At 36.2% G+C, this 24,065-nt stretch overlaps 1 protein-coding gene and 1 pseudogene across 3 annotated transcripts in view; one reads left to right on the forward strand and one right to left on the reverse strand.

Moving 5' to 3' along the window:
- Positions 1-24,065, forward strand: part of VRK2 (VRK serine/threonine kinase 2) — a 101,282-nt gene that overhangs the window by 41,900 nt on the left and 35,317 nt on the right. For both annotated transcript variants that reach the window (XM_082641922.1, XM_082641923.1), the window contains exons 6-7: positions 323-428; positions 1,632-1,724. In XM_082641922.1, the coding sequence (XP_082498048.1) occupies positions 323-428; positions 1,632-1,724 (199 nt within the window). The remainder of the gene's footprint in view (positions 1-322; positions 429-1,631; positions 1,725-24,065) is intronic.
- On the reverse strand, positions 15,918-20,330 carry LOC309815559 (60 kDa heat shock protein, mitochondrial-like; annotated as a pseudogene). Its single transcript has 2 exons — positions 18,900-20,330; positions 15,918-16,249 (listed from the first exon to the last, which is right to left on the reverse strand). The product of its transcript is annotated as a 60 kDa heat shock protein, mitochondrial-like (transcript).

Raw genomic sequence — 24,065 nt, forward strand, 5'->3', positions numbered from 1 at the left:
ATATGCCGCGGAGCGGCTGGGCCCGTGAGCCATGGCCGCTGGGCCTGCGCATCCGGAGCCTGTGCTCCGCAACGGGGGAGGCCACAACAGTGAGAGGCCCGCATACCGCCAAAAGAAAAAAAAAAAAAACTAACTGCAAAGTAAATACTTAGTATGTTTCTGGAAAAGAACGGCAGTATAACGTACATTCATTCTCTAATGGTTCAGATTACATCATTCTTTATTGTTAAGTTGGGGGTATTTTTCCATTGTTTCAAATTCATAAATAGACAGTTTCGGCATTGCTATTTTAACATCTCCTTTTGACTTCTCCTTCTTATAGTTACAGATTTATGGTAATGGAAAGACTGGGAATAGATTTGCAGAAGATCTCAGACCAGAATGGTACTTTTAAAAAGTCAACTGTCCTGCAGCTAGGTATCCGAATGGTAAGAAAGAATGACTTATTTCCCATGCTCCATTTTCAGATTATTTACTTGTTACAACATACAAATTGTTGCCCTTTGTGGAATTATCAGAGAATGAAGGATTATTGCCCTGGAAATGTCAGTTATTGAGCGTAGATACTATTTTGGTGAAATTGATAACAGTGGGCTCTGTAAGCGACAGAATGTGCTGTGTTTGGCACTACAAACTCAATTAGGCTTTGGTTCTACAGTCTGAGTTTTTTTTTTTTCTCACAGCTTTGTTTTACATATCAGAACAAGCTTGCATTGCTATAAGAATAACCTCTCTTTTGTCAGTTATATTTATAACAATGCAAAGTATGGCAAAATATTTTATTTTCCATACTACACATGTGGTGGTAAGGGGGTGCTATAAAGTTTTTATTATGAGTTTGGGATGGTGGCAGTAATTAGTGTGGCAATGAATAATATATACTTTGCCAAATAAGAAGCAATGAAATCTTAATAGCACCCATGCACACATTTTGTTTATACCACGTATTCGTCTTATCTTGTTTGAGTTTGGTTTGCCTAAGCTCCATTTTATTTTTTCCACTTTAGATAGAATGCGACTACTCATGCCAGGTTGGGATGTGGCAAACAGAACTCATTAATTTTCCCATCCATCCTCTAGCCAGCCAACAAATGTTTATTGAGCACTAGGCGTAGGTAACATGCAAGTCTCAAGGGTTTCAGAGATGAAGCATAGGTGTTTTCTGTTACTCTACAGAGGGAGAATGCCTTTCTCTGTGATTATGGACGTGGGATTTTGTTCTGGGAGCCCCAAAACCTTCTCTATAATTATTGCTTGGGCGAGGGATTGTTGAGTGGGCGTCATGATTATTTCACTTTAGGTCTCTGATTTTATCATAATTTTCCTCTTTGCACAGTGTGATTTGGGCACCTTGCTGTCAGGAACATAGGCATTGTTGAATCTTGGCTTCCTCTCTATCAGAGGTGCATTTAAAACACTTGATATTTGAGGATCCTTTTAGTCACCTTTTTCCCAGGATGAGCGACCAGCACATGTGATAATTTTAGAATAGATAAATGCATAATTGTGAAATACATCATTTTGTCATTGTTAATGTGAAAAAAATACATGTTATTCTCTATTCACAATGTTCAGGTTGATCTGGAGTTCTAAATAGACATCAGTATAACCTTATATATTTCTTTTCACAGTTGGATGTACTGGAATATATACATGAAAATGAATATGTTCATGCTGATATAAAAGCAGCGAATCTACTTTTGGGTTACAGAAATCCACATCAGGTAAATACAGTATTAAGCTTTTGCCTTCAGTAAGGATCCTCAAAGTACCATACTGAGACATTCAAAAAACAAACTCCTAACAGGCAAAAGTTTGCAAATGAGGACTTAACATGATGAGTGTTGTAATTTATCCTATCTTGCTTATCTAATTTAATGCACTAAACTGATAAGTGATTAGGATGAGGAAGCTGAGACTGGGGGCGGGGGGGTAAATAATTTATTAATGGACATATAATGGCTGAGCAGGGATTTGAACTTCTGAGCAAATATAAACAAAAACCATCAAAATGCAATGAGAGGGCTTCCCTGGTGGCGCAGTGGTTGAGAGTCCACCTGCCGATGCAGGGGACACGGGTTCGTGCCCCAGTCCAGGAAGATCCCACATGCCGCGGAGCGGCTAGGTCCGTGAGCCGTAGCTGCTGAGCCTGCGCGTCCAGAGCCTGTGCTCCGCAAGGGGAGAGGCCACAACAGTGAGAGGCCCGCGTACCGCAAAAAAAAAAAAAAAAAATGCAACGAGAGAAGGGATGGATTTATGCAGAGGAAAAAAAAAGGCTGTCACCTTAGTTCTTCCACTGTATAAACAATTAAGTTTCAAACAGAGCAGCATTGCTGATACAACTTTTTGTGATGATGGAAATGTCCTGTATGTTACTGTCCAGTATGGGAGCCATTAGCCACATGTGGCTGTTAGGCACTGGCCATGTGGATAGTACAATACCAAATGCTGGTGAAGATATGGAGCAACAGGAACTCTCATTCATTGCTGGTGATATGGCCACTGTGGAAGACAGTTTGGCAGTTTCTTACAAAACTGAACATACTCTAACATATGATCTGGCATTAAATTCCTTGGTATTTACCCAAAGGAGTTGAAAACTTATATCCACAGAAGTACCTACACACAGATGTTTATAGCAGCTTTATTCATAGTTGCCAAAACTTGAATAAAGATATCCTTTAATAGTTAAATAAACTGTGGTTCATCTGAACAACGCAATAGTACTCTACATTAAAAAGAAATGAGCAGTTAAGACATGAAAAGACATGAAGGAAGCTACATGCATATTACTAACTGAAAATCTGTATAATTCTAATTAAATAACTTTTGGAACAGGCAAAAATATGAAGGTGCTAAAAACATCAGTGATTGCCAAGAGTTAGAGAGAAGGGAGGGGTGAATCGGCGGAGTACAGAGGACTTTGAGGGAAGTGTGTCAAAAGCCATAGAATGTTTAACACCACAAGTGGACCCTAACGTAATCTGTTGACTTTTGGTGATAATGACGTATTGGTGTAGGTTCATCTGTTGTAACAGATGTAATACCATGGTGTGGGATGTTGATAGTGTGCGAGGCTATATTTGGGAGGAGGGGAGAGTGGTGTATGAGAACTTACTGTACCTTCCACTCAGTTTTACCTAAATTGCTCTACATTTAGTAAAATTGAATTTGAAACTGCTCTTAAAAATAGTCTTAAATAATGAGACTTGTGTGACCTAAGAACTGAATTTTAAATTTAACTTAATTCTAATTAATATTTTTTTAATCTTACTTTCTTCCCCAGCTTTATTGAGGTTTAGTTGACAAAAATTGCATATGTTTAGGTTGTACAACATGATTTATTTAAGGTATACAAAGTGATGATTTATTATACTATATATTGTGAAGTGATTAATCAAGTTAACACATTGATCACTTCACATAGTTACCTTCTGTTTTGTTTTGTGGTGAGAACACTTAAGACCTACTCTTAGCAAATTTGAAGTTTACAGCATTATTAACTATAGTCACCATATTGGGCATTAGATCCCCAGAACTTATTCATCTTCTAACTAAAAGTTTGTACCCTTTGACCAGCATCTCCCCATTTCTTCCACACCCCAGCCCCTGGTACCACTGTTCTATACTCTGATTTATAAGTTTCACTTTTGTATATGCCACATATAACTGAGATCATACAGTATTTGTCTTTCAGTGTGTCTTGGTTTATTTCACTCAGCATAATATCCTCTAGCATAATGTCCTCTAGGTTCACCCATGTTGTTGCAAGTGGCATATTTCTTTCTTTTTTATGACTGAATAATACTCCATGGCATATATATACCACATTTTCTTTATCCATTTATCCATCAGCAGACACTAAGGTCATTTATGTATCTTGGCTATTTTTAATAATGCTGCAGTAACATGGGAATACAGATATCTCTTCAAGATAATGATTTCTTTTCCATTAGATATATACCCAGAAGTGGATTGCTGGATCATATGGTAGTTCAATTTTTAATGGTTTTTTTTTTTTTTTTTGAGGAACCTCCATACAGTTTTCCATAATGGCTGTACCAACTTACATTCCCACCAACAGCGTACAAGGGCTCCCTTTTCTCCCATACCCTCACCAACACTTGTTATCTCTAATAGCCATTCTAACAGTTGTGAGGTGTTGTTTCATTGTGGTTTTAATTTTTCATTTCCCTGATGATTAATAATGTTGAGCACTTTTTCATATACTAGTTGGCCATTTGTATGTCTTCTTTGGAAATTGTCTCTAGGTTCTTTGCCCATTTTTGAATTGGGTTATTTTGTCTTGCAAGTGAGTTATATGAGTTCTTATGTATTTCAGATATTAATCCCTTATCAGATATGTAGTCTGCAAGTATTTTCTCCCATCCCATAGGTTGCCTTTTCATTTTGTTGATGGTTTCCTTGGTTGTGCAGAATCATTTTAGTTTGATGTAGTCCTACTTGTTTATTTTTGGTTTTGTTACCTATGCTTTTGGTTTCAATTGCAAAAAATCATTGCCAGGGCCGGTGCTCAAGGATTAGAAGAATTAACATTATTAAAATGTCTGTACTACCCAAAGCAATCTACAGATTCAATGGAATTCCTACCAAAATTCCAATGGCATTTTTCACAGAAATAAAAAACCAATCCTAAAATGTGTATGGAACCACAAAAGACCCTGAATAGCCAAAGCAATCTTGAGAAAGAACAAAGCTGGAGGCATTACACATCCTGAATCAAACTATATTACAATGCTATAGTAATCAAAGCAGTATGCTATTGGCATAAAAACAGACATAGCCCAGTGGAACAGAATAGAGAGCCATGCATATACAATCAACTAATTTTTGACAGGGGTGCCAAGAATATTCAATGGGGCAAAGATAGTTTCATCAGTAAATGGTGGTGGGAAACTGGGATATATGCATGCAAAAGAATGAAATTGGACTCTTATACCATACACAAAAATAAACTCAAAATGGATTAAAGACTTAAATGGAGGACCTGAAACCATACAACTAGAAGAAACCTAGGAAAAAAGCTTAATTTTGGGCTTCCCTGGTGGCGCAGTGGTTGAGAATCTGCCTGCTAATGCAGGGGACATAGGTTCGAGCCCTGGTCTGGGAGGATCCCACATGCCGCAGAGCAACTAGGCCCGTGAGCCACAACTACTGAGCCTGCACGTCTGGAGCCTGTGCTCCACAACAAGAGAGGCAGCAATAGTGAGAGGCCCATGCACCGCGATGAAGAGTGGCCCCCGCTTGCCACAACTAGAGAAAGCCCTCGCACAGAAATGAAGACCCAACACAGCAAAAATAAATAAATAAATAAATAATAAACTCCTACCTAACCCCAATATCTTCCTTTAAAAAAAAAAGCTTAATTTTAATTGGTTTACATTTACAAAACCACATGTGGCTGGTAGCCACTGTATCAACAGAGATTTAGAGTTAAAAAATTGAGTCTATAAATAATTAGAAAACATTTAACTGAATATTTAACTGAACTGTACATGAGGAAAGAAATTTCTAAATAAAAATACCCCCAAAATCATAGAAAATATTGTGAAATTTCAAATTTTAAGATATCTGTATATTAAAAAAATTGAAAAATGAAAGGCAAGTGAAAATCTGGGAAGTATATTTATGACAAATATTTTAGGATATATAGCAAGCTTTAAGAAAATTAACATGAAAAACACCAAGTAATTTCTTAAAACAATGATTAAAAAGAATGAGCAGAAAAGAAATATGACTACCTGAGAAATAAATGAAAAAAAGTTCACCATCACTAAAAACTAAGAGATACGCAGATCAAAACAGTGAGGCAACATTTTTAAAGAACTTATCAAATAGGAAAAGTCTAAAATAATAATCTGATGATATTGAGGCTGATGAGGGTGCAGACACTTGTAGAATGCCAGTGGGAATGTAAATTAAATGGGAGTAGTAGAAGAAATTAAGTTAATGGAAGGGCAATTTGGAAATATATATTAATAGCCTTTAAATGTCTGCATACTTTTTTAAGGTTAGGTTTATTGACGTATAATTTACAAACAGTAAAATTCGTCCTTTTAAATGTATAATTTGATGTGTTTTGACACATGTATATTGTATAACCTCTACTATAATCAAGACAGAGCATTTCTATCATCCTCAGAAATTCTCTCAGTCAGTCAGTCCCCTTTTCTCACCCTGAGGAAATGATTTCTGCCCCTATTTTTTTTTTTTGCATTTTTAGGGATGTCATATAAATGGAATTATAGATTTTAACTCTTTGTGTCTGGCTTCCTTTACTTAGCATAATATTTCTGAGATTTATCCATGCTGTAGTTCATTCCTCTTTAATGATAGGTAGTAGTCCATTGGAAACTACTGCAGTTTCTTTATCTGTTTACCTCTGGATAGATATTTGTGTTGTTTCCAGTTTTTGACCATTATGAATGAAGATGTATAAACATTCACGTACAGGTTTTTGTATAGGTATATATTTTAACTTCTTCCGGGCAAATAACTAGGAGTGGAATTTCCGGATTGTGTGGAAGTGTATGTTTAACTTTAAAAGAAACAGCCACACTGTTTTCCAGAGTGATTGTACCATTATACCTTCCCACCAGCAACGTGGATAATTCCAGTTGCCCCATATCTTGCCACCACTTGGTTTCATTAGTTTTAAACATATAAGCCATTATAGTAGATGTGTAGTTATATCTAGTAGTAGGTTTTTTAAAAGTTGTTTTATTTATCCCACATGAAGTGGGAGCATAAATCCAGGCGTTGAATTCCCTCATTGCTGTAAGTAAAAAGGATCAGTTTTTAAATTTTATTTATTTATTGTGAATTGTCTGCTCATGTCTTTTGCCCATTTTTCTAACTTTTTTGTTTTTATTCCTTGATTTTGAAGAGTTCTTTAGATATGAATTATATTAGCCATTAATCTATTACATATTTTGCAGATATTTTCTCCCAATTTGACTTTTCTTCTTTGATTATACTTGTGTTGTTTTATTGTCATGTAGAAGATGAATTTAAAAATTTTTAATGTCAGATTTATCAGTCTTTCATTTACTATGGATATTGAGTCATGGTTAGTAACCTTGTTCTACAGACAGGTGTATGAATCTTATTATATGATTTCATTCTTTACATTTAAATCTCTTTTTCACTTAGTTTATTCTTTTACATGACAGGAGGTATCAACCAAATTTTATCTTTTCCTAAATGATTTTCCAAGTTTTCAACAATATTTATTAAAAATAAAAAACTTTGCTTCAGTGACATTAGATGCCACCTTTATTATATACTAAATTTCCGTACATACTTGAATTTATTCATGTACTTTCCATTGAATCCTTCTGGTTTGACTGCCTATTTATGCTTCATTGCCGTACTAGTGCATTAATTTCTGAGGCTTTGTAGTGTATTTTAATATCTGGTAGGGCTGGTAGTGCCTCATAGACTTTCTTTTTCAGTGAAATTCTAGCTATTCATATTTTTCTATATTTCGTTGTGTAGCATTTTCATTGGAATTTTGTTAAGTTAGGGAAAACCTGACATCTCTATGATTATAGATGTTCTATTCAACAACAGGGAATGGTTTTGAATTTCACCAGTTTTTACTTTTGTATCTTCTGAGGTATTTTAAAGCTTTCCTCATATTAGTTTTACACATTTCTTGTTACACTTATTCCTAAATATTAAACCATTTTTGTTTGTACTGTCAGTGCAGTTTTAGTCTACCATTTTATCTTCTAAGTGATTATTGTTTGTGTATATGAAAGTTATTGATTTTTATGCATTCATTTTATATCCTGTTAATTTATTGAATTTGGGGTAGTTTTAGTAATGATTCTCCAGGGTTTTCTTAGGAAACTGTATATCATATACAAGGAGATAATAGTTTTCCTTCTTTTCCACTTCTTATTATTTCCGATTTGTTTTCCCTAATATGCATCCAGTATATAGTAAATTGTAGTGAAGTTCGTGACCATCCTTTCCTCTTCTTCATCTTATTGGAAATGCCTAAAGTAGTACCCCAATAAATGTGATTGATACTGGCTTTAGGACTAAGGCATATCTGCATATGTGTGAATATGTGTATGTGAGTGTGTGTGTGTCTTTATAGTTATATTAAGGAAATACTCACCAGTTCCTCTGTTCTTGAATGGATGTTTTGTTTGTATGGAATGGGTATTGAATTTTGTCCAGTGATTGTTTAGCATGTACGGAAATGATCACGTTTTTCTCAGGTCAATTAATATGGTATAATATATTGCTGTGCTTCTAATATTGAACCAACTGTACTTTCCAGGAATAAATCTCACTTTGTTATGGTATATTATTTACTTAATATGGTACTGAAGTGTGTTCAGTAATATTTTATGTAGTATTTTCTTATTGGTATTTGTAAGTGATATTGGCCTGTAATTATCTGTTTTTGTACTATTTTTTTTATCAGATTCAGGTATCAACATTCAACTTGATTCATAAAAAGAATTTGAGGTTTACCTTCATTTTCTGTGTTCCAGAACTATTTCTACTGTATTGGCACCATTTTTTTTTTTTTTTAACATGAAATTCTCTGGTTCTGCTGACGACATTCCTTGTAACTCTCGATTGTTTCCCATGGAAATTGATTGTTAAGCTCTTTAATCTCTAGTTGGGTCAATTTTAGTAGTTAGCAGTTTTGTCTAGTTTCTCAAATTTATTTGTGTGATGGTCTGCATTGTACTCTCTTAGGACTTTTAAATTTCTTCTCCTTCAATGATTGTTTCCTTCTAGTTATTTTTTATTTTATTTTTTCTTTTTTCTTCTTTTTTTTTTTACCTTGATGAAAGTAGCTAGTTTGTCCATTATGTTAATTTTTCAGCAAACTTGGATTTTGATTTATTAATGATATATTGTTTTTTCTTTTCTATTTCATCAATTTCTGATTTTGCCATTGTTATATCTTTTCTTGTGCTCTTTTAATTTGACCCTTTTGTTCTTTTTTCTTGGTTTCAATTTGGGATCTAATTCATTTATATTCATTAAAAATTTTTTTACTTCTGTAGGTGTTTAAGGCCATGATTTTTCCTCTGGTCACTGCTTTATATTGTACTTCATGGATTTTGATATGTAGTGTTTTTATTATCTGTATTTTTTAGAAGGTTTGTATTTCTTCACCAAAAAGCAGTGCAGTAGAAGGTTTTTAAGTTTTCATGTAGAAAGACCTCTTAAAATTTTTTGGTTATTAAAATCTAGACTTGTGACAAGATGGTCAGAGTATTGTTTATAATAATTTTATTTGGAATACACTGAAGCTTTTATCATGACTTAGAAGAGGATCAGTTTTTGTCAGTCTTCCGTGTTTTCTTGAGGAAAAGATAGTCTTTATTTTCATAGTGTAAAGTTTAATATCTTTCCAGAAGATCTACCTTATTGACTATATTATTTATGCCATCTATATCTTCATTTAGTTTTTGTCCACTTGATCTATTTTGTACCGAGAGTGGTATTTAAGCCTTCAATGGTTAATGTGTTTCTGTTGGTCTCCTTGATTCTGCTGTAGTTTCTGTTTTATAAAGATCATTGCTGTGCCATTTGGTAAATATTCATAATTATGTTTGTTGTGTTTCTTATGTGTTTTCTTTGATCTTATATTCTTTTACATTTTTTTGTGGGGGAGGAGTCTGTTTATGAAAGTTTATATTTTTGTTGTAGTGATAATCTTGGTATTTACACCTTTTAAAGATGCTTTAAGCCCACTCTTCTGTGTTTAACTTTTTAGTACTACTATGACAGTCCTTTGTGGTAGTTTTTTTTTTTTACCACAACTTTAATAAGTTCACTATCAGTGAGTTTATTTTACTTTCCTCCTTTCCTTACTGTTGTCTTGAAGTCATACTACTTTGTCAGAATATATATCATTTGTATATTCTTCATTTATCCCTAGCCTTGTTTTTTTAGTGTTAGAGATAATTATATTAAATGCTCACCCTTCTGTCCTTTTGCCGAAGTTACTCATCTTTTGATTGTTTGAAACTAATCTTCTAGTAGATTGTTCAAGAAGTACCCGTGGGTATAGCATTCCCTTGCATGTATAAAACTTTTGCAATAGCATTGATGCCTGAAGGATAGCTTGGATGGATTTAAAATATTTAGTTCATACTTTTTTTCCTTGAGTTTCTTGAAAAGGCTGATCTATTTTTGCCTTGTTTGCAGTTTGCTTTTAATAAGTCGACTGCCAGTTTAATACTTACTATTGTATGTTATTTGTCCTTTTTGCCATGCTCTCTTTAGGATTTTTTCTTAAATTAATAGTGTCTAATCATTGTACCAGGATATGTTTTAGAGTAGATCATTGTGTATCAGTTTTCCCAGATGGGCCCTTTTGATATATAAAATAAGCCTTTTACTTCCAGAAAGTTTTCTTGGTTTATTGTTTTAAATGTTAGTTCTCTCTTCATGTGTGTTTTGAATTTAAACTATGGAGAAAGGAACTTCAGCAGGAAGCTATTTAATGAACAAAAGAAAAATAAGTGGGAAAAAAAGATTCAAAATTAGAGAGGGAAGATGTTTTTGGATGATTTGGCAAGAGAAAAAGGGCAAGAAAAGTTGACATTTGTACAGCCTTTGTCAAACCAATAGGGTTGTTAGGATTGAGGTAAAATTGGGAAGTAGAGTCAAAGAAGTATTGGATAGAAACAGCAGCCTTCTTAGTTACGGTGGAATGGAAAAGTTCTGACAAGGCTAATAATCAAAAGTCATGTCCTGGGGCTTCCCTGGTGGCGCAGTGGTTGAGAGTCTGCCTGCCGATGCAGGGGACACGGGTTTGTGCCCCGGTCCGGGAGGATCCCACATGCCGCGGAGCGGCTGGGCCCGTGAGCCATGGCTGCTGAGCCTGCGCGTCCGGAGCCTGTGCTCCACAACGGGAGAGGCCACAACAGTGAGAGGCCCATGTACCGCAAAAAAAAAAAAAAAAAGTCATGTCCTGGATAGCCAATTGGGGGCACAATTGATGTTCTGGAATGTTTTTATTTTGTTGGGTTCTTGGGGAAAATTTTCCCAAAATAATATTCATAGTGGGATCAAGCAATGTTTTTCTTTAAAATAGCCCCATTGAGAGTCTGAATGGCCTACTGTAGATTATTTTGATTCTTCTCATCACTTTCCCTGTATTTTAATAGCATTTTGGCCATTTCTTGATAATTCATCTGAAACTATCCAAATACAGAATTTTGAAGATTCTTGAAGTGTACACCCTTTACCTTCTTTCTTTCATGGTTTTCAACATTTTTATTGAAAGAAAAACAATCCCAACTTCATCTGTGGAAAAATCCCATTTTTTAAAAATCTGGGATTTTTTAGGTACTTCTTTACATCATCTCTGTCTTAGTAAGATATTTTTTAAGATCTTTATTTTAGACAAAAGATTAAAGAAAATGTTTTAGTGCTAATATTGTACTTTGTACAAGAAATAGAAATCAAATGTACTGGTTTGGTTAAAAAATTCTTTAAATTAAAATAGTATTACCAGAAATGATACTGAGTGGTGGTTTTGCCAGTGAGTAGTACCATTCATTTGGCTGCATCTCCCAGTGTCACTAGTGAAGGAAGTTGAAGCACTTTAACTAAAATCAGGGTTTGTACCCATCTTTTTATTTATGGAAGGCAACCCCTTTGTTGATCAGAAGCATGTTGTTTTTTCACACAAAGCCTACATCCCTGCTCTTACCTGAAGCCTTTCTTGATGATTCTGATCTGCACTGATCTCTGTTTCTAATTTCCTTTAGCTTCTAATGTGTATTTTACACACATGAGCACTCAAGTCTCACTTGTCTTGTGTTGTCTTATACTCTGAACTAGAAAGAACTCCTTGAGACTTATAGGAAGGTATACTTCTCTTCCTTCTTTTGTATTCCTCAGAGCACCTAGGTTAGTGTTCCTTTTGTAATAACCCTTCAAGAAATACTTTACTGACTTCTCAGGACACGAGGCCAATACCTCTCACTTAGTACCAAGACTAAGTGGTACTTGATTGTTCAGCTCCTTGACCCCATCATGCGCCGTGTGTTTCTGCCCCAAAGCTCCTGCTAAGTCGAAGGTGATGGCCCTCACAGATAGAGAAAAACAGTTCTTCATGTCAACATCTGGAGTGATAAGTATACCATTGGAAACCTGTGATTTTTACAAACACTTGTTTGATTACTGGGACTTGTGCTAGACTGAAAGTCAGGAAACCAGGTTCTGGTCCCAGCTCTGACACTGAACAGAATTACAGCTTTCAGAAAATCGTTTAACTTATGTGGATTTGGGCTATTTACTGTATAAAATGTGGGACTCTGACTAAGTGATCTCAAAAGTTCCTTCTTGCTGGAAAAGTCTGTTATTCTCTGAAAACATGTTTTCCAAGTACTTAATGCTTATTGCTGAAAGTAATGTTTCTTATACTGTTTCCAAAGTGTCTTGATTTTTGTTGCATAGCTAAAGAAGTTAAAAAGTTTAAATTTAGAAAAAAATTTAATGATCTGGGAGCAGGAATTGTAGCACCTTACCTGTATCTGGTGAAAAAATACTCACTTTCAGATTCCCTAGGATATCCATAGGGTAGGGTCATAAGCCTCATTAAAGCTGCTTGTTCACTGTTGGCTACAGGGAATTCTAACATAATCCATTTATCAGTCACAGTTACTTATAAGATGGAGTGTGAATTTGTGTTTGTAAGAATTTTGCATGGTATGTGCAGATAATATGGTTACCATTTAGAGAGAGTATTTCCTTTGTTGAACGTATATAGTTCTGGTAACATACCTCTGTATCTTATTATCTCCAGAGTAGCATTATATGGTCTTATCTTGATGATACCATAATATTGCTAGATGGTACAGGTGGCAAGGCTACTTTCAAATATTTTGATATCACATGTATAGGGTTATACTGTAGATTAAATAACATGGTGGTGTTTACAGTCACTTAAAGTGTACAGTAACATGCATGTTATTTTCTTTCTTCCTAGTGAGGTTCTGCTATATTTTTTCAGTTGAGTAAAAAGACTTTGAAAATTGTTCCTATGATTTTAGTTGTTTGAACTTTTTTTTTTTTTTTTTTTTTTTTTTTTGGCGGTACGCGGGCCTCTCACCGTTGTGGCCTCTCCCGTTGCGGAGCACAGGCTCCGGACGCGCAGGCTCAGCGGCCATGGCCCACGGGCTTAGTTGCTCCGCAGCATGTGGGATCTTCCCAGACCGGGGCACGAACCCGTGTCCCCTGCATTGGCAGGTGGACTCTCAACCACTGCGCCACCAGGGAAGCCCCTGTTTGAACTTTTAAAATTAATATTTTATGAGTTTTATATTAATAGAATTATTTTTTAAATATGCACTTTCACTGAAATTTTTATCTCAGTATAATTCTTTGTCATATGAATTTGTTGTTTTTGAGATTTAATAGGTTGTATGTATCTGGTATTCATAGATCAGTTCTACAAACTTACTGTTTGGGGATTCTTTCAGAATGATTTGTCAAATAAAAATAAAGTCAGCTCCAAATTTTATTTCCATCTAACATTCTGTAATGTGTTAATACTACTATGTTTTACTATGCTCCAACTTGTTACTTTAAAATTGTTTAAGTAATCAAATGTATTTCTAGCTCTGTTATCTGATACTTAATAGTGTTCCTGTCATTAAAATTTATTCTTAACATGCGTATATTAAGATGTCTGATTTTGAATCAGATTAGTTCCATATAAAAATTCTATTTCAAAATACTATGCAAATGACAGCTATATGAATATGGACTACTGGAGTCATATTATTGGAGGGTCGTGTTGGGTGGAAAAATGCTGAAGAAAACATCATAATAATTATAATTTAGAAGCCATGGTCTCCATATTTAAAACTAATATTTTGTGAACCTTATTTCCCAATGCAGAGACTTTGAGAACCTGTTAAGTATATAATTTTGCCTTTAAGAAGACAGTTTTTTTAACCTTTTATTTAAAAAATTTCAAACAACAACAAATTTCAGTACTAAAAAAGAGGGAACTCTGTATCCTCATCACCTTGATTTAAAAATTAACATTTTGAAAATTTGTTTTATATATTTTTTTGGCTGAAATATTTTGAAATAAATTATAGCTATCATGGCATTTTGCCTCTAAATACTTAAGTATGTATGCATTGCATATGTATGCAGTAAGGACAATTCACCGTATTATCACAATGCTTTTATCACACTTAACAAAATTAACAATCATTCCTTAATATCAGGTATAGTTTTATTTCTTCCACTTTCTTCTTTTTCCTAAAGTTCAAGAGAAAATGGGAATACAGACATTTTTTATTCCATTTGTCCTTGAACTCTTTGTTTCTCTATCTCTTGCAGTAGGCTTCTCTGTGGCACAGCCTCCCTTTCTGTAAAGTGGATCATATGATCCACTTTTTCTAGATCATATGATCGCTTTGGTCCCTTTTAGTTCTCATAGCCTCTTACTTCCTGGATAGAACTGGTTGTTAGCTACAAATCTGACTTAGGAAAGTACTATCACAGAACCAAGTGAGCGTTTCTTTCAGTTAAATATCCATCAGGAGAGCAAGTTTGTAGTCTTGTAAATAGGAAAACAGGAATTATGTTTTATTCACTGATGTGCATCCAGCAGCTAGCACAAAGTATGGCATATAATAAGCACTCAGTAAATAAGTGATGGGTGAACAATGAGTAATTGAATAGGTTAATGCATAAATGAATTGATTAATTAGTCATTCAGTGTTCAGGAGTAACAGGTAAAGCCAACTAAGTAGAGCTGGATATAGTTTAACAAAGTACAGTAACTAAGCTATTCGTACATTTCTTAAATTCTTATTGGGAGAAGTCTAACCACTGTGTCAAGAGATCTTTACTACTTAATATAGCCATGAGGAGTGTTTTCTTATAGATGGAGCTCTGTCAGCATATTCACAAAGAGAAATGAGAACGAGGGCTGCTATGGGTTGAATTGTGTCCCTTCAAAGGATGTTAAAGTTGCAACCCTCCAGTACTGTGAATGTGATCTTATTGGGAAATAGGATCTTTGCAGGTGATCAAATTAAGATGAGGTCATTAGGGAGGGCCCCAATCCAATATGATTGGTGTTCTTATAAAAGGGGAAATTTGGACATAGAGACAGACATGCATAGAGGAAAGATGATTTGATGATAGGGAGAATGCCTTCTAGAAGCCAAGGAACACCTGAGACTACCAGAAGTTAGGAGAGAAGCATGAAACAGTTTATTTCTCACAGCCCTCAGAAGGAACCAACCCTGCCGACACCTTGATTTCAGACTTCTAGCCTCCAGAACTGTGAGACAATAAATTTCTATTGTTGAACCCATCCAGTTTGTGGTACGTTGTTATAGCAGCCATGGAGAATTAATACAGGGGCCTAACATAAATCTTTGAGTGGAGGTTGAGATAATAAATTTTCCAAATAATTTTTTTTTAACTTTAAACAATTTTTATTACACAAAGGTTGTCACATAATTGGATATTGCTCTACTCTGTACACAATTATTCTTACTCTCCACAGAAAGGCTGCTTCTTAACTTCTCATCTGTTGATGGCAATCACTAAAATCCTGATTTTAACAGAATAGTAGTAAAAATGCCTCAGTGATTTAAGTTGAAAGCAGTACATTGGTGCATGGCTCTTATACTCATTTACCAGGAATGTACAAATGTCTTTATTCAAAAATACAAAATAAATTATCTGTAGGCATGGACAATGACAGCAGTAAACCATTTTGCGTTGTCAACTGAAACCAGTAACTGATGGTTATAGTGATTTTCTTAAACATCAGCCAGCGTTTTCTTCAGTCATCTCCTTCAACTGACCTCTCAAAGTTATTGGTGAGGAACGCTGCCTCGAGCATCCTCTCGCAGCTCATTAATGATGGTAAAGCCCTATTCTAGGAATTAGAACATGCCACCTCCCATCCCACCTCCCATCCCACCCATTCCACGCATTCCAGGATCCTTCTCTTCTTTAGGAATTTCTGTGACTACAACTTCTGCTGTAGTTAACAGAGAGGCCACTCCAGCAGCATCCAGTAATGCAGTTCTTACAACCTTAGTTGGATCAATGATTCCTTTTTCCACCATATTCACAAAATCTCCAATCATAGCATCATAACCAACTTCTGAAGAACTTTGCAAAATTTTCTCAACTATCAATGATCCTTCGACACCTGCATTCTTAGCAATGGTCATTGCAGGAATTTTGAGTGTTTTTTATTTTTTTTTTTTATTTTTTTTTTTTATTTTTTTTTATTTTTTATTTTTTATTTTTTTTTCTTTTTATTAGTTTCTGCTTTATAACAAAGTGAATCAGTCATACATATACATCTGTTCCCACATCCCTTCCCTCATGCATCTCCCTCCCTCCCACCCTCCCCATCCCACCCCTCCAGGCGGTCACAAAGCACCGAGCTGATCTCCCTGTGCTCTGCGGCTGCTTCCCACTATCTATCTACCCTATGTTTGGTAGTGTACATATGTCCATGCCTCTCTTTCGCTTTGTCACAGCTTACCCTTCCCCCTCCCCATATCCTCAAGTCCATTCTCAAGTAGGTCTGTGTCTTTATTCCCGTTTTACCCCTAGGTTCTTCATGACATTTTTTTTTTTTAAATTCCGTATATATGTGTTAGCATACGGTATTTGTCTTTCTCTTTCTGACTTACTTCACTCTGTATGACAGACTCTAGGTCTATCCACCTCATTACAAATAGCTCAGTTTCATTTGTTTTTATGGCTGAGTAATATTCCATTGTATATATGTGCCACATCTTCTTTATCCATTCATCCGATGATGGACACTTAGGTTGTTTCCAGCTCCGGGCTATTGTGAATAGAGCTGCGATGAACATTTTGGTACATGTCTCTTTTTGAATTATGGTTTTCTCAGGGTATATGCCCAGTAGTGGGATTGCTGGGTCATATGGTAGTTCTATTTGTAGTTTTTTAAGGAACCTCCATACCGTTCTCCATAGTGGCTGTACCAATTCACATTCCCACCAGCAGTGCAAGAGTGTTCCCTTTTCTCCACACCCTCTCCAGCATTTATTGTTTCTAGATTTCTTGATGATGGCCATTCTGACTGGTGTGAGATGATATCTCATTGTAGTTTTGATTTGCATTTCTCTAATGATTAATGATGTTGAGCATTCTTTCATGTGTTTGTTGGCAGTCTGTATATCTTCTTTGGAGAAATGCCTATTTAAGTCTTCTGCCCATTTTTGGATTGGGTTGTTTGTTTTTTTGCTATTGAGCTGCATGAGCTGTTTATAAATTTTGGAGATTAATCCTTTGTCAGTTGCTTCATTTGCAAATATTTTCTCCCATTCTGAGGGTTGTCTTTTGGTCTTGTTTATGGTTTCCTTTGCTGTGCAAAAGCTTTTAAGTTTCATTAGGTCCCATTTGTTTATCTTTGTTTTTATTTCCATTTCTCTAGGAGGTGGGTCCAAAAGGATCTTGCTGTGATTTATGTCATAGAGTGTCCTACCTATGTTTTCCTCTAAGAGTTTGATAGTTTCTGGCCTTACATTTAAGTCTTTAATCCATTTTGAGCTTATTTTTGTGTATGGTGTTAGGGAATGATCTAATCTCAAACTTTTACATGTCCCTGTCCAGTTTTCCCAGCACCACTTATTGAAGAGGCTGTCCTTTCTCCACTGTACATTCCTGCCTCCTTTATCAAAGATAAGTTGGCCATATGTGCGTGGGTTTATCTCTGGGCTTTCTATCCTGATCCACTGATCTATCTTTCTGTTTTTATGCCAGTACCACACTGTCTTGATTACTGTAGCTTTGTAGTATAGTCTGAAGTCAGGGAGCCTGATTCCTCCAGCTCCGTTTTTTGTTCTCAAGATTGCTTTGGCTATTCGGGGTCTTTTGTTTTTCCAAACAAATTTTGAAATTTTTTGTTCTAGTTCTGTGAAAAATGCCAGTGGTAGTTTGATAGGGATTGCATTGAATCTGTAGATTGCTTTGGGTAGTAGAGTCATTTTCACAATATTGATTCTTCCAATCCAGGAGCATGGTATATCTCTCCATCTATTTGTATCATCTTTAATTTCTTTCATCAGTGTCTTATAATTTTCTGCATACAGGTCTTTTGTCTCCTTAGGTAGGTTTATTCCTAGATATTTTATTCTTTTTGTTGCAATGGTAAATGGGAGTGTTTTCTTGATTTCATTTTCAGATTTTTCATCATTAGTGTACAGGAATGCCAGAGATTTCTGTACATTAATTTTGTATCCTGCTACTTTACCAAATTCATTGATTAGCTCTAGTAGTTTTTTGGTAGCATCTTTAGGATTCTCTATGTATAGTATCATGTCATCTGCAAACAGTGACAGCTTTACTTCTTCTTTTCCAATTTGGATTCCTTTTATTTCCTTTTCTTCTCTGATTGCTGTGGCTAAAACTTCCAAAACTATGTTGAATAAGAGTGGTGAGAGTGGGCAGCCTTGTCTTGTTCCTGATCTTAGAGGAAATGGTTTCAGTTTTTCACCATTGAGGACAATGTTGGCTGTGGGTTTGTCATATATGGCCTTTATTATGTTGAGGAAAGTTCCCTCTATGCCTACTTTCTGCAGGGTTTTTATCATAAATGGGTGTTGAATTTTGTCGAAAGCTTTCTCTGCATCTATTGAGATGATCATATGGTTTTTCTCCTTCAACTTGTTAATATGGTGTATCACATTGATTGATTTGCGTATATTGAAGAATCCTTGCATTCCTGGAATAAACCCCACTTGATCATGGTGTATGATCCTTTTAATGTGCTGTTGGATTCTGTTTGCTAGTATTTTGTTGAGGATTTTTGCATCTATGTTCATCAGTGATATTGGCCTGTAGTTTTCTTTCTTTGAGTGTTTTTTAAATAATTTCTATACCAATTTTTTGATCTTCATTAGCTGGAGTTATTGAATCCAAGTCTGGAAGGCACCGAAGCAGGGCACAGCCCCCTCCCAAAACAATGCCTTCTTCAACAGCAGCTCGTGTAGCATTAAGGGCATCTGTAACTCCGTCTTTCTTTTCATTCACTTCAACATCACTTGTCCCACCAACCTTTAGCACAGCAACACCATCTGAGAGTTTTGCCAGACGTTCATTCAATTTTTCCTTTTCATATTCACTAGTTGTAATATCTAACTGCTCGATGATTTCTTGAATACGCTTTTCAATTTGAGCCTTATCACCTTTTCCTTTCAAGAGCATGGCATCATCTTTGGTCACAATGACCTCTCCAACTTTTCCTAAGTCATGAGGCTGAACATCTTCAAGATTTAGAGTTAGTCCTTCTTCTCCAAATACTGTACCACCAGTAGCAATAGCCATGTCTTTAAGCTGGTTCTTTCTATTGTCACCAAAACCTGGAGCTTTGACTGCTACAGCCTGAAGACCAACTTTCAGCCTATTCAAAACGAGTGTACTTAGAGCTTCTCCATCGACGTCTTCAGCAATTATGACCAAGGGCTTACGGTGAGCATTGGCAATTTCAAGAGCAGGAACAATGGACTGGACACTAGAAATTTTCTTTTCACTTAACAGAACATAGGCATCTTGGAATTCACATTTCTGACCTTTTGCTATATTAATAAAGTATGGAGAGATATACCCTCTATCAAACTTCATGCCTTCAATAATTTCTAATTCATCATTCAGTGTTTTTCCATCCTTTACTGTGATAACGCCCTTTCTTCCAACCTTTTTCATCACGTCAGAAATGATGCTGCCGATTTCTTTGTCTCCATTTGCAGAAATCGTAGCAACCTGGGCGATCTCTTCCGGGGTTGTCACAGGTGTAGACGGCTTCTTAAGTTCAGCAGTTACAGCATCAACAGCTAACACCACACCTCTCCTGATTCCACTGGGTTAGCACCTTTGCTGACCTTCTCGAAGCCTTCCTCGGCGACAGAGCGTGCCAGGACAATAGCAGTAGTGCTGCCATCCCCAGCCTCTCCGTTTGTGTTATTGGCAACATCTTGAACGAGTTTCGCACCAATATTTTTATATTTATCTTTTAAGTCAATGGACTTTGCAACAGTCACACCATCTTTTGTCACTTTGGGACTTCCCCAACTCTGTTCAGTAATCACCGTCCTTCCCTTTGGCCCCATAGTAATGGCTACAGCATCAGCTAAAAGGTCTACACCTTGAAGCATTAAGGCTCGGGCATCTGCAACAAATTTTACATCTTTGGCATAAGCCCGAGTGAGATGAGGAGCCAGTGCCCTGGACACTGGCCTAATCTGGCGAAGGACTGCGGGCAATCGAAGCATTTCTGGGGCAGCAGCACGGTTAGTGAGCAACGAGACAGGCTGTCGGCGGCGAGTCCCAAATAATTTTAATGAAAAGCTCAAGATGATGTTCTGTTCCACGTAAGCTGTTAACACCTTGGCATGAATATCAGTGTATTTTGGCCATATATGAGCTTTGGATACAAGGATAAGGAAAGAAAAAGGAAAGGGGTAAAAATAAGAACAGCAAGCCCTTTTATTTTGCCTAGGGCCCCTCCAGGCAAATTGGTCAAATTGGTCAAATTGGTCAGTATGTCTCACAAGATTTGTTCTTACACATAGGATCTCCAAGCAGTTAGTTCCTGAACAGTCTGCTTGTTTATTCTGGAGCTAAATGTCCTTGTTCTGAATCAGAAAGAAGATATAAAAAGAGGGGTGTTTACCTTCTCCTAATCCCAGGCAAAAAGTTGGTTAGAAGAAGCTTGAGACTCTTTGCATAACTTTGTATTATGTTGGCGATTCAGTGTAGAATCGTGAAGGGTGTGAGCTCTGGAATCAGACTCCTCGGGTTTGAGTTCTGGCTTTATCTCTTCTTAGTTCTGTATTCTTAGCCACAGTATTTTACCTCTCTGTGCTTCAATTTCTCCCTCTAAAAATACGGATAATATTACCTCACTCAAAGAGGGATTGTAAGGATCAGATGATTTAGACATGTGAAAGACTTAGACCAATATAAGGCACATAGTAAGCCCTCAGTAAGTAAGAGCTAGAAAAACATTTTTTAAAGCTATTTTTTAAGCTTATATGACAAAAGAACCCCTTATCTTTTTTTTTTTTTTTTTTTTTTTTGCGGTACTCGGGCCTCTCACTGTTGTGGCCTCTCCCGTTGCGGAGCACAGGCTCCGGATGCGCAGGCTCAGTGGCCATGGCTCATGGGCCCAGCCGCTCCGCGGCATGTGGGATCCTCCCAGACCGGGGCACGAACCCGTGTCCCCTGCATCGGCAGGCGGACTCTCAACCACTGCGCCACCAGGGAAGCCCAAGAACCCCTTATCTTATTTTTGCTCCCCCAGAATTGTTTAGATTTATGAAAAAGGACATTTGATGTTCTGGTTAGATGTTAAGAAAATGGTAATGAATTGATTTAATAAGTGTAGTTCTCCCAGGCGGGTAGTTTGATGATAGGTGTCCCTTAAAAGTTGTAAGGAACAGAATGTTCAGGGTCTGTTTTCTATAAAAGGGAAAAAGAATTCACATTTTAGGAATGTATATGCTGTGTAAGTATAGGATGGTCCGTTTAACGAATCACCTATCCCCAAGAATATAGTTCCCAAGAGAGTTAATGCTATTGAAAAATTAGTGTTTGTTCATAATCAATACATGTTTGTTGGTGCCTACTGGGTCCCACTGGTCATATTATTTAAATTTCTGAAGACCAGATGTATACATGACCAAACAATTGTTTATGACCAAAATATTTGAGCGTCCTAATTCACAAAGGGCTATATATGTTGTTGTTGTTTTTTCCAGTTAATATGGGAAGTGGCATTTCTGAATTCTGAGTCAACTCACTGAGCTGTATAAATTGGTTGGATTAAGAGGTATGCCTGTTGTGGGACTGTTAAAAAACTACGGACCCCCAAGGGGATGTGCATGTAAGAATGGCATGATTGCTGGCAACCTCAACACTGTCTTTGAAATCAGTAGAATTTGTAGTTAATGTAGAGCAAGGAGATGCTTTTGAATGTTAGATAGCTGTGTGTTATGTAGACACAGCTTACATGTAGTGAAACTTTTTATAATGTATCTGACAGTCAAATTATATCAGCTAACATTTTGTATCTGCTGTTAACAGATAGACCAAGCTCTGATAATGCTTACCAGCATATTGCAAAGTCTTAAGCTCAGATTTGATTTAGGCAAAGAGGAAGCCTGTGAATTGGATGCAATTCAGATTATCCTCTTCCATTGCCTATTTATTTTGTTAAAGGACAGACACAAGTGAAGCGGTTTCATATCACCTTGGAAATGAGAAAGAGAAGGTATTGTAGGTTTCTTTATATAATCTTTGAGAACGTGTGTCAAAAGGAAAAATTGGAAATTGACTGTAATTGGAAAAGTTTTGTTTTGTAGGTGAAGGTATTTTTAGTAAAGAAGCAATTGCTAGCCTATGTATTATTGAGGGAATTTCCCCCCAAAGCCTGGAAAGAATAGTAAGTCACAGCCCAGCTGTCTTGGATTAAATAGGCTTTCACATAGGTTGAAATAGAAGGGCAGGTCATAGGGTCAAAATGCTAGTATCATTAAGAATACTGCTAAATATAACTCAGTATTTTGTTATGAATGCTTGAATTTATGGCGCCATTTAAGAGAGTCATAGACTTGGGTCTGATGGAGCAGTAGATGGAGTGAAGAGATAGTGATATGGCACAGCTTTCTGCTTTTTCTTCATATGATGACTTCATGGATGTGTCTTTAAATCTCTCACTCTCAATGAGTATTAAATATAAAGGGGAAAAAGGGTAAAATTCCAGTAGGTAGTTGTGAGATCTAGGAGGAAAAAAAAAAACCCAACATATAAAGCACATGTAAGACAATATATAAGATCAAACTATTTTTGAAAAATATATCTTCATGTTTATTCTAATAAACATCCTGTTGGAAAAGTAACCTGGCAGCTTTTAAAAGTCATATTCTTTTGTCTAGGCTGACTAGTGATAATGCACATGTGTCATCTGCGGCATTGTGTTACTGGCAAAAAGAAGGTAGGGAAGTTGAGGAGAAACAAAAAAAGTACTGTATAATAAAAGAATAAAAAGCACACATTTATATCAAAATGTAGTAGCAGCCATGAGGCTACATATAGGTTTGTAGTAGATATGAATGACTTTGTGAACATAAACATGCTGCTTATTCATTCCATGCTTCATTCCCCTTTTGGCATGTAGTGGTTTCCATTAGTCAGTAAGCATTTAGTTTATTGTGAAGATTTTCACATTATAGTATCTTGTTGGAAGAATAGGAAAATATTATGTGCTATTCAAATAAGATAAATCCTGGCCCTTTTTTTATAAAAGCTTTTAAAGTTGCTGAATAAGTCTGTATATTTTTCCTAGAGTTTTGAAAGTGTTTTCTAAATTGCCACTAAACAAAGTCACGAATAGTGACTATCTCCCTCCATTGTATAATTTCCATCAGTCTCTGATGAGAGTTTAAGACACATTTATTGCTACAACAGGGTGTGCTAATTAAAAGGGTTTAATTGTTTAAAATAGTCTAAATTATGATAAGGTGATTAGATTTTACAACAGGAAAATTTTAAGTTCTTGAAAAGTGAATTACATCTTGGGGTGTATGTGCATCTCTCCTCTAATGTGAATCTGCAAAGTGGCGGTAAAGGAGTAATGTGATTTAGTGGGTGGTCGCGTCTCAGTGGGCAATGAGATCTGTCCAGATTAGCATCTTTTTTCTCTTCCAGCTCCATAATCTCTTGCAGCCCTTCTCCAGCTCACATTTTCCTGTCCAGCATATCAAGTGTTGAGAAATGCTTCCATGTCAGCCATTCTGGCTGTTTGATACTTAGTTCCTGGTTGATTGAGGAACAGGAAGGCAGCAGATTTGACTCTTGATGGGAAGGAGGTCCTTTATTTTTTCCATCAACTATGAGTCTATCACTCAGTTCTGCATAAACTGAGAGAACCAGGAACTGGTTGGATTAGGGTGTTAGCCATCAATCAACCAGTTTGCTTTTGGTACAAAAATGAGTAAATCATTTTCTTTCCAAGTCTTCTCTGCTTCCTCCTA

This window comes from Mesoplodon mirus, assembly GCF_964341445.2.
Source record: "Mesoplodon mirus genome assembly, chromosome: 14".
NCBI classification, from domain to species: domain Eukaryota; kingdom Metazoa; phylum Chordata; class Mammalia; order Artiodactyla; family Ziphiidae; genus Mesoplodon; species Mesoplodon mirus.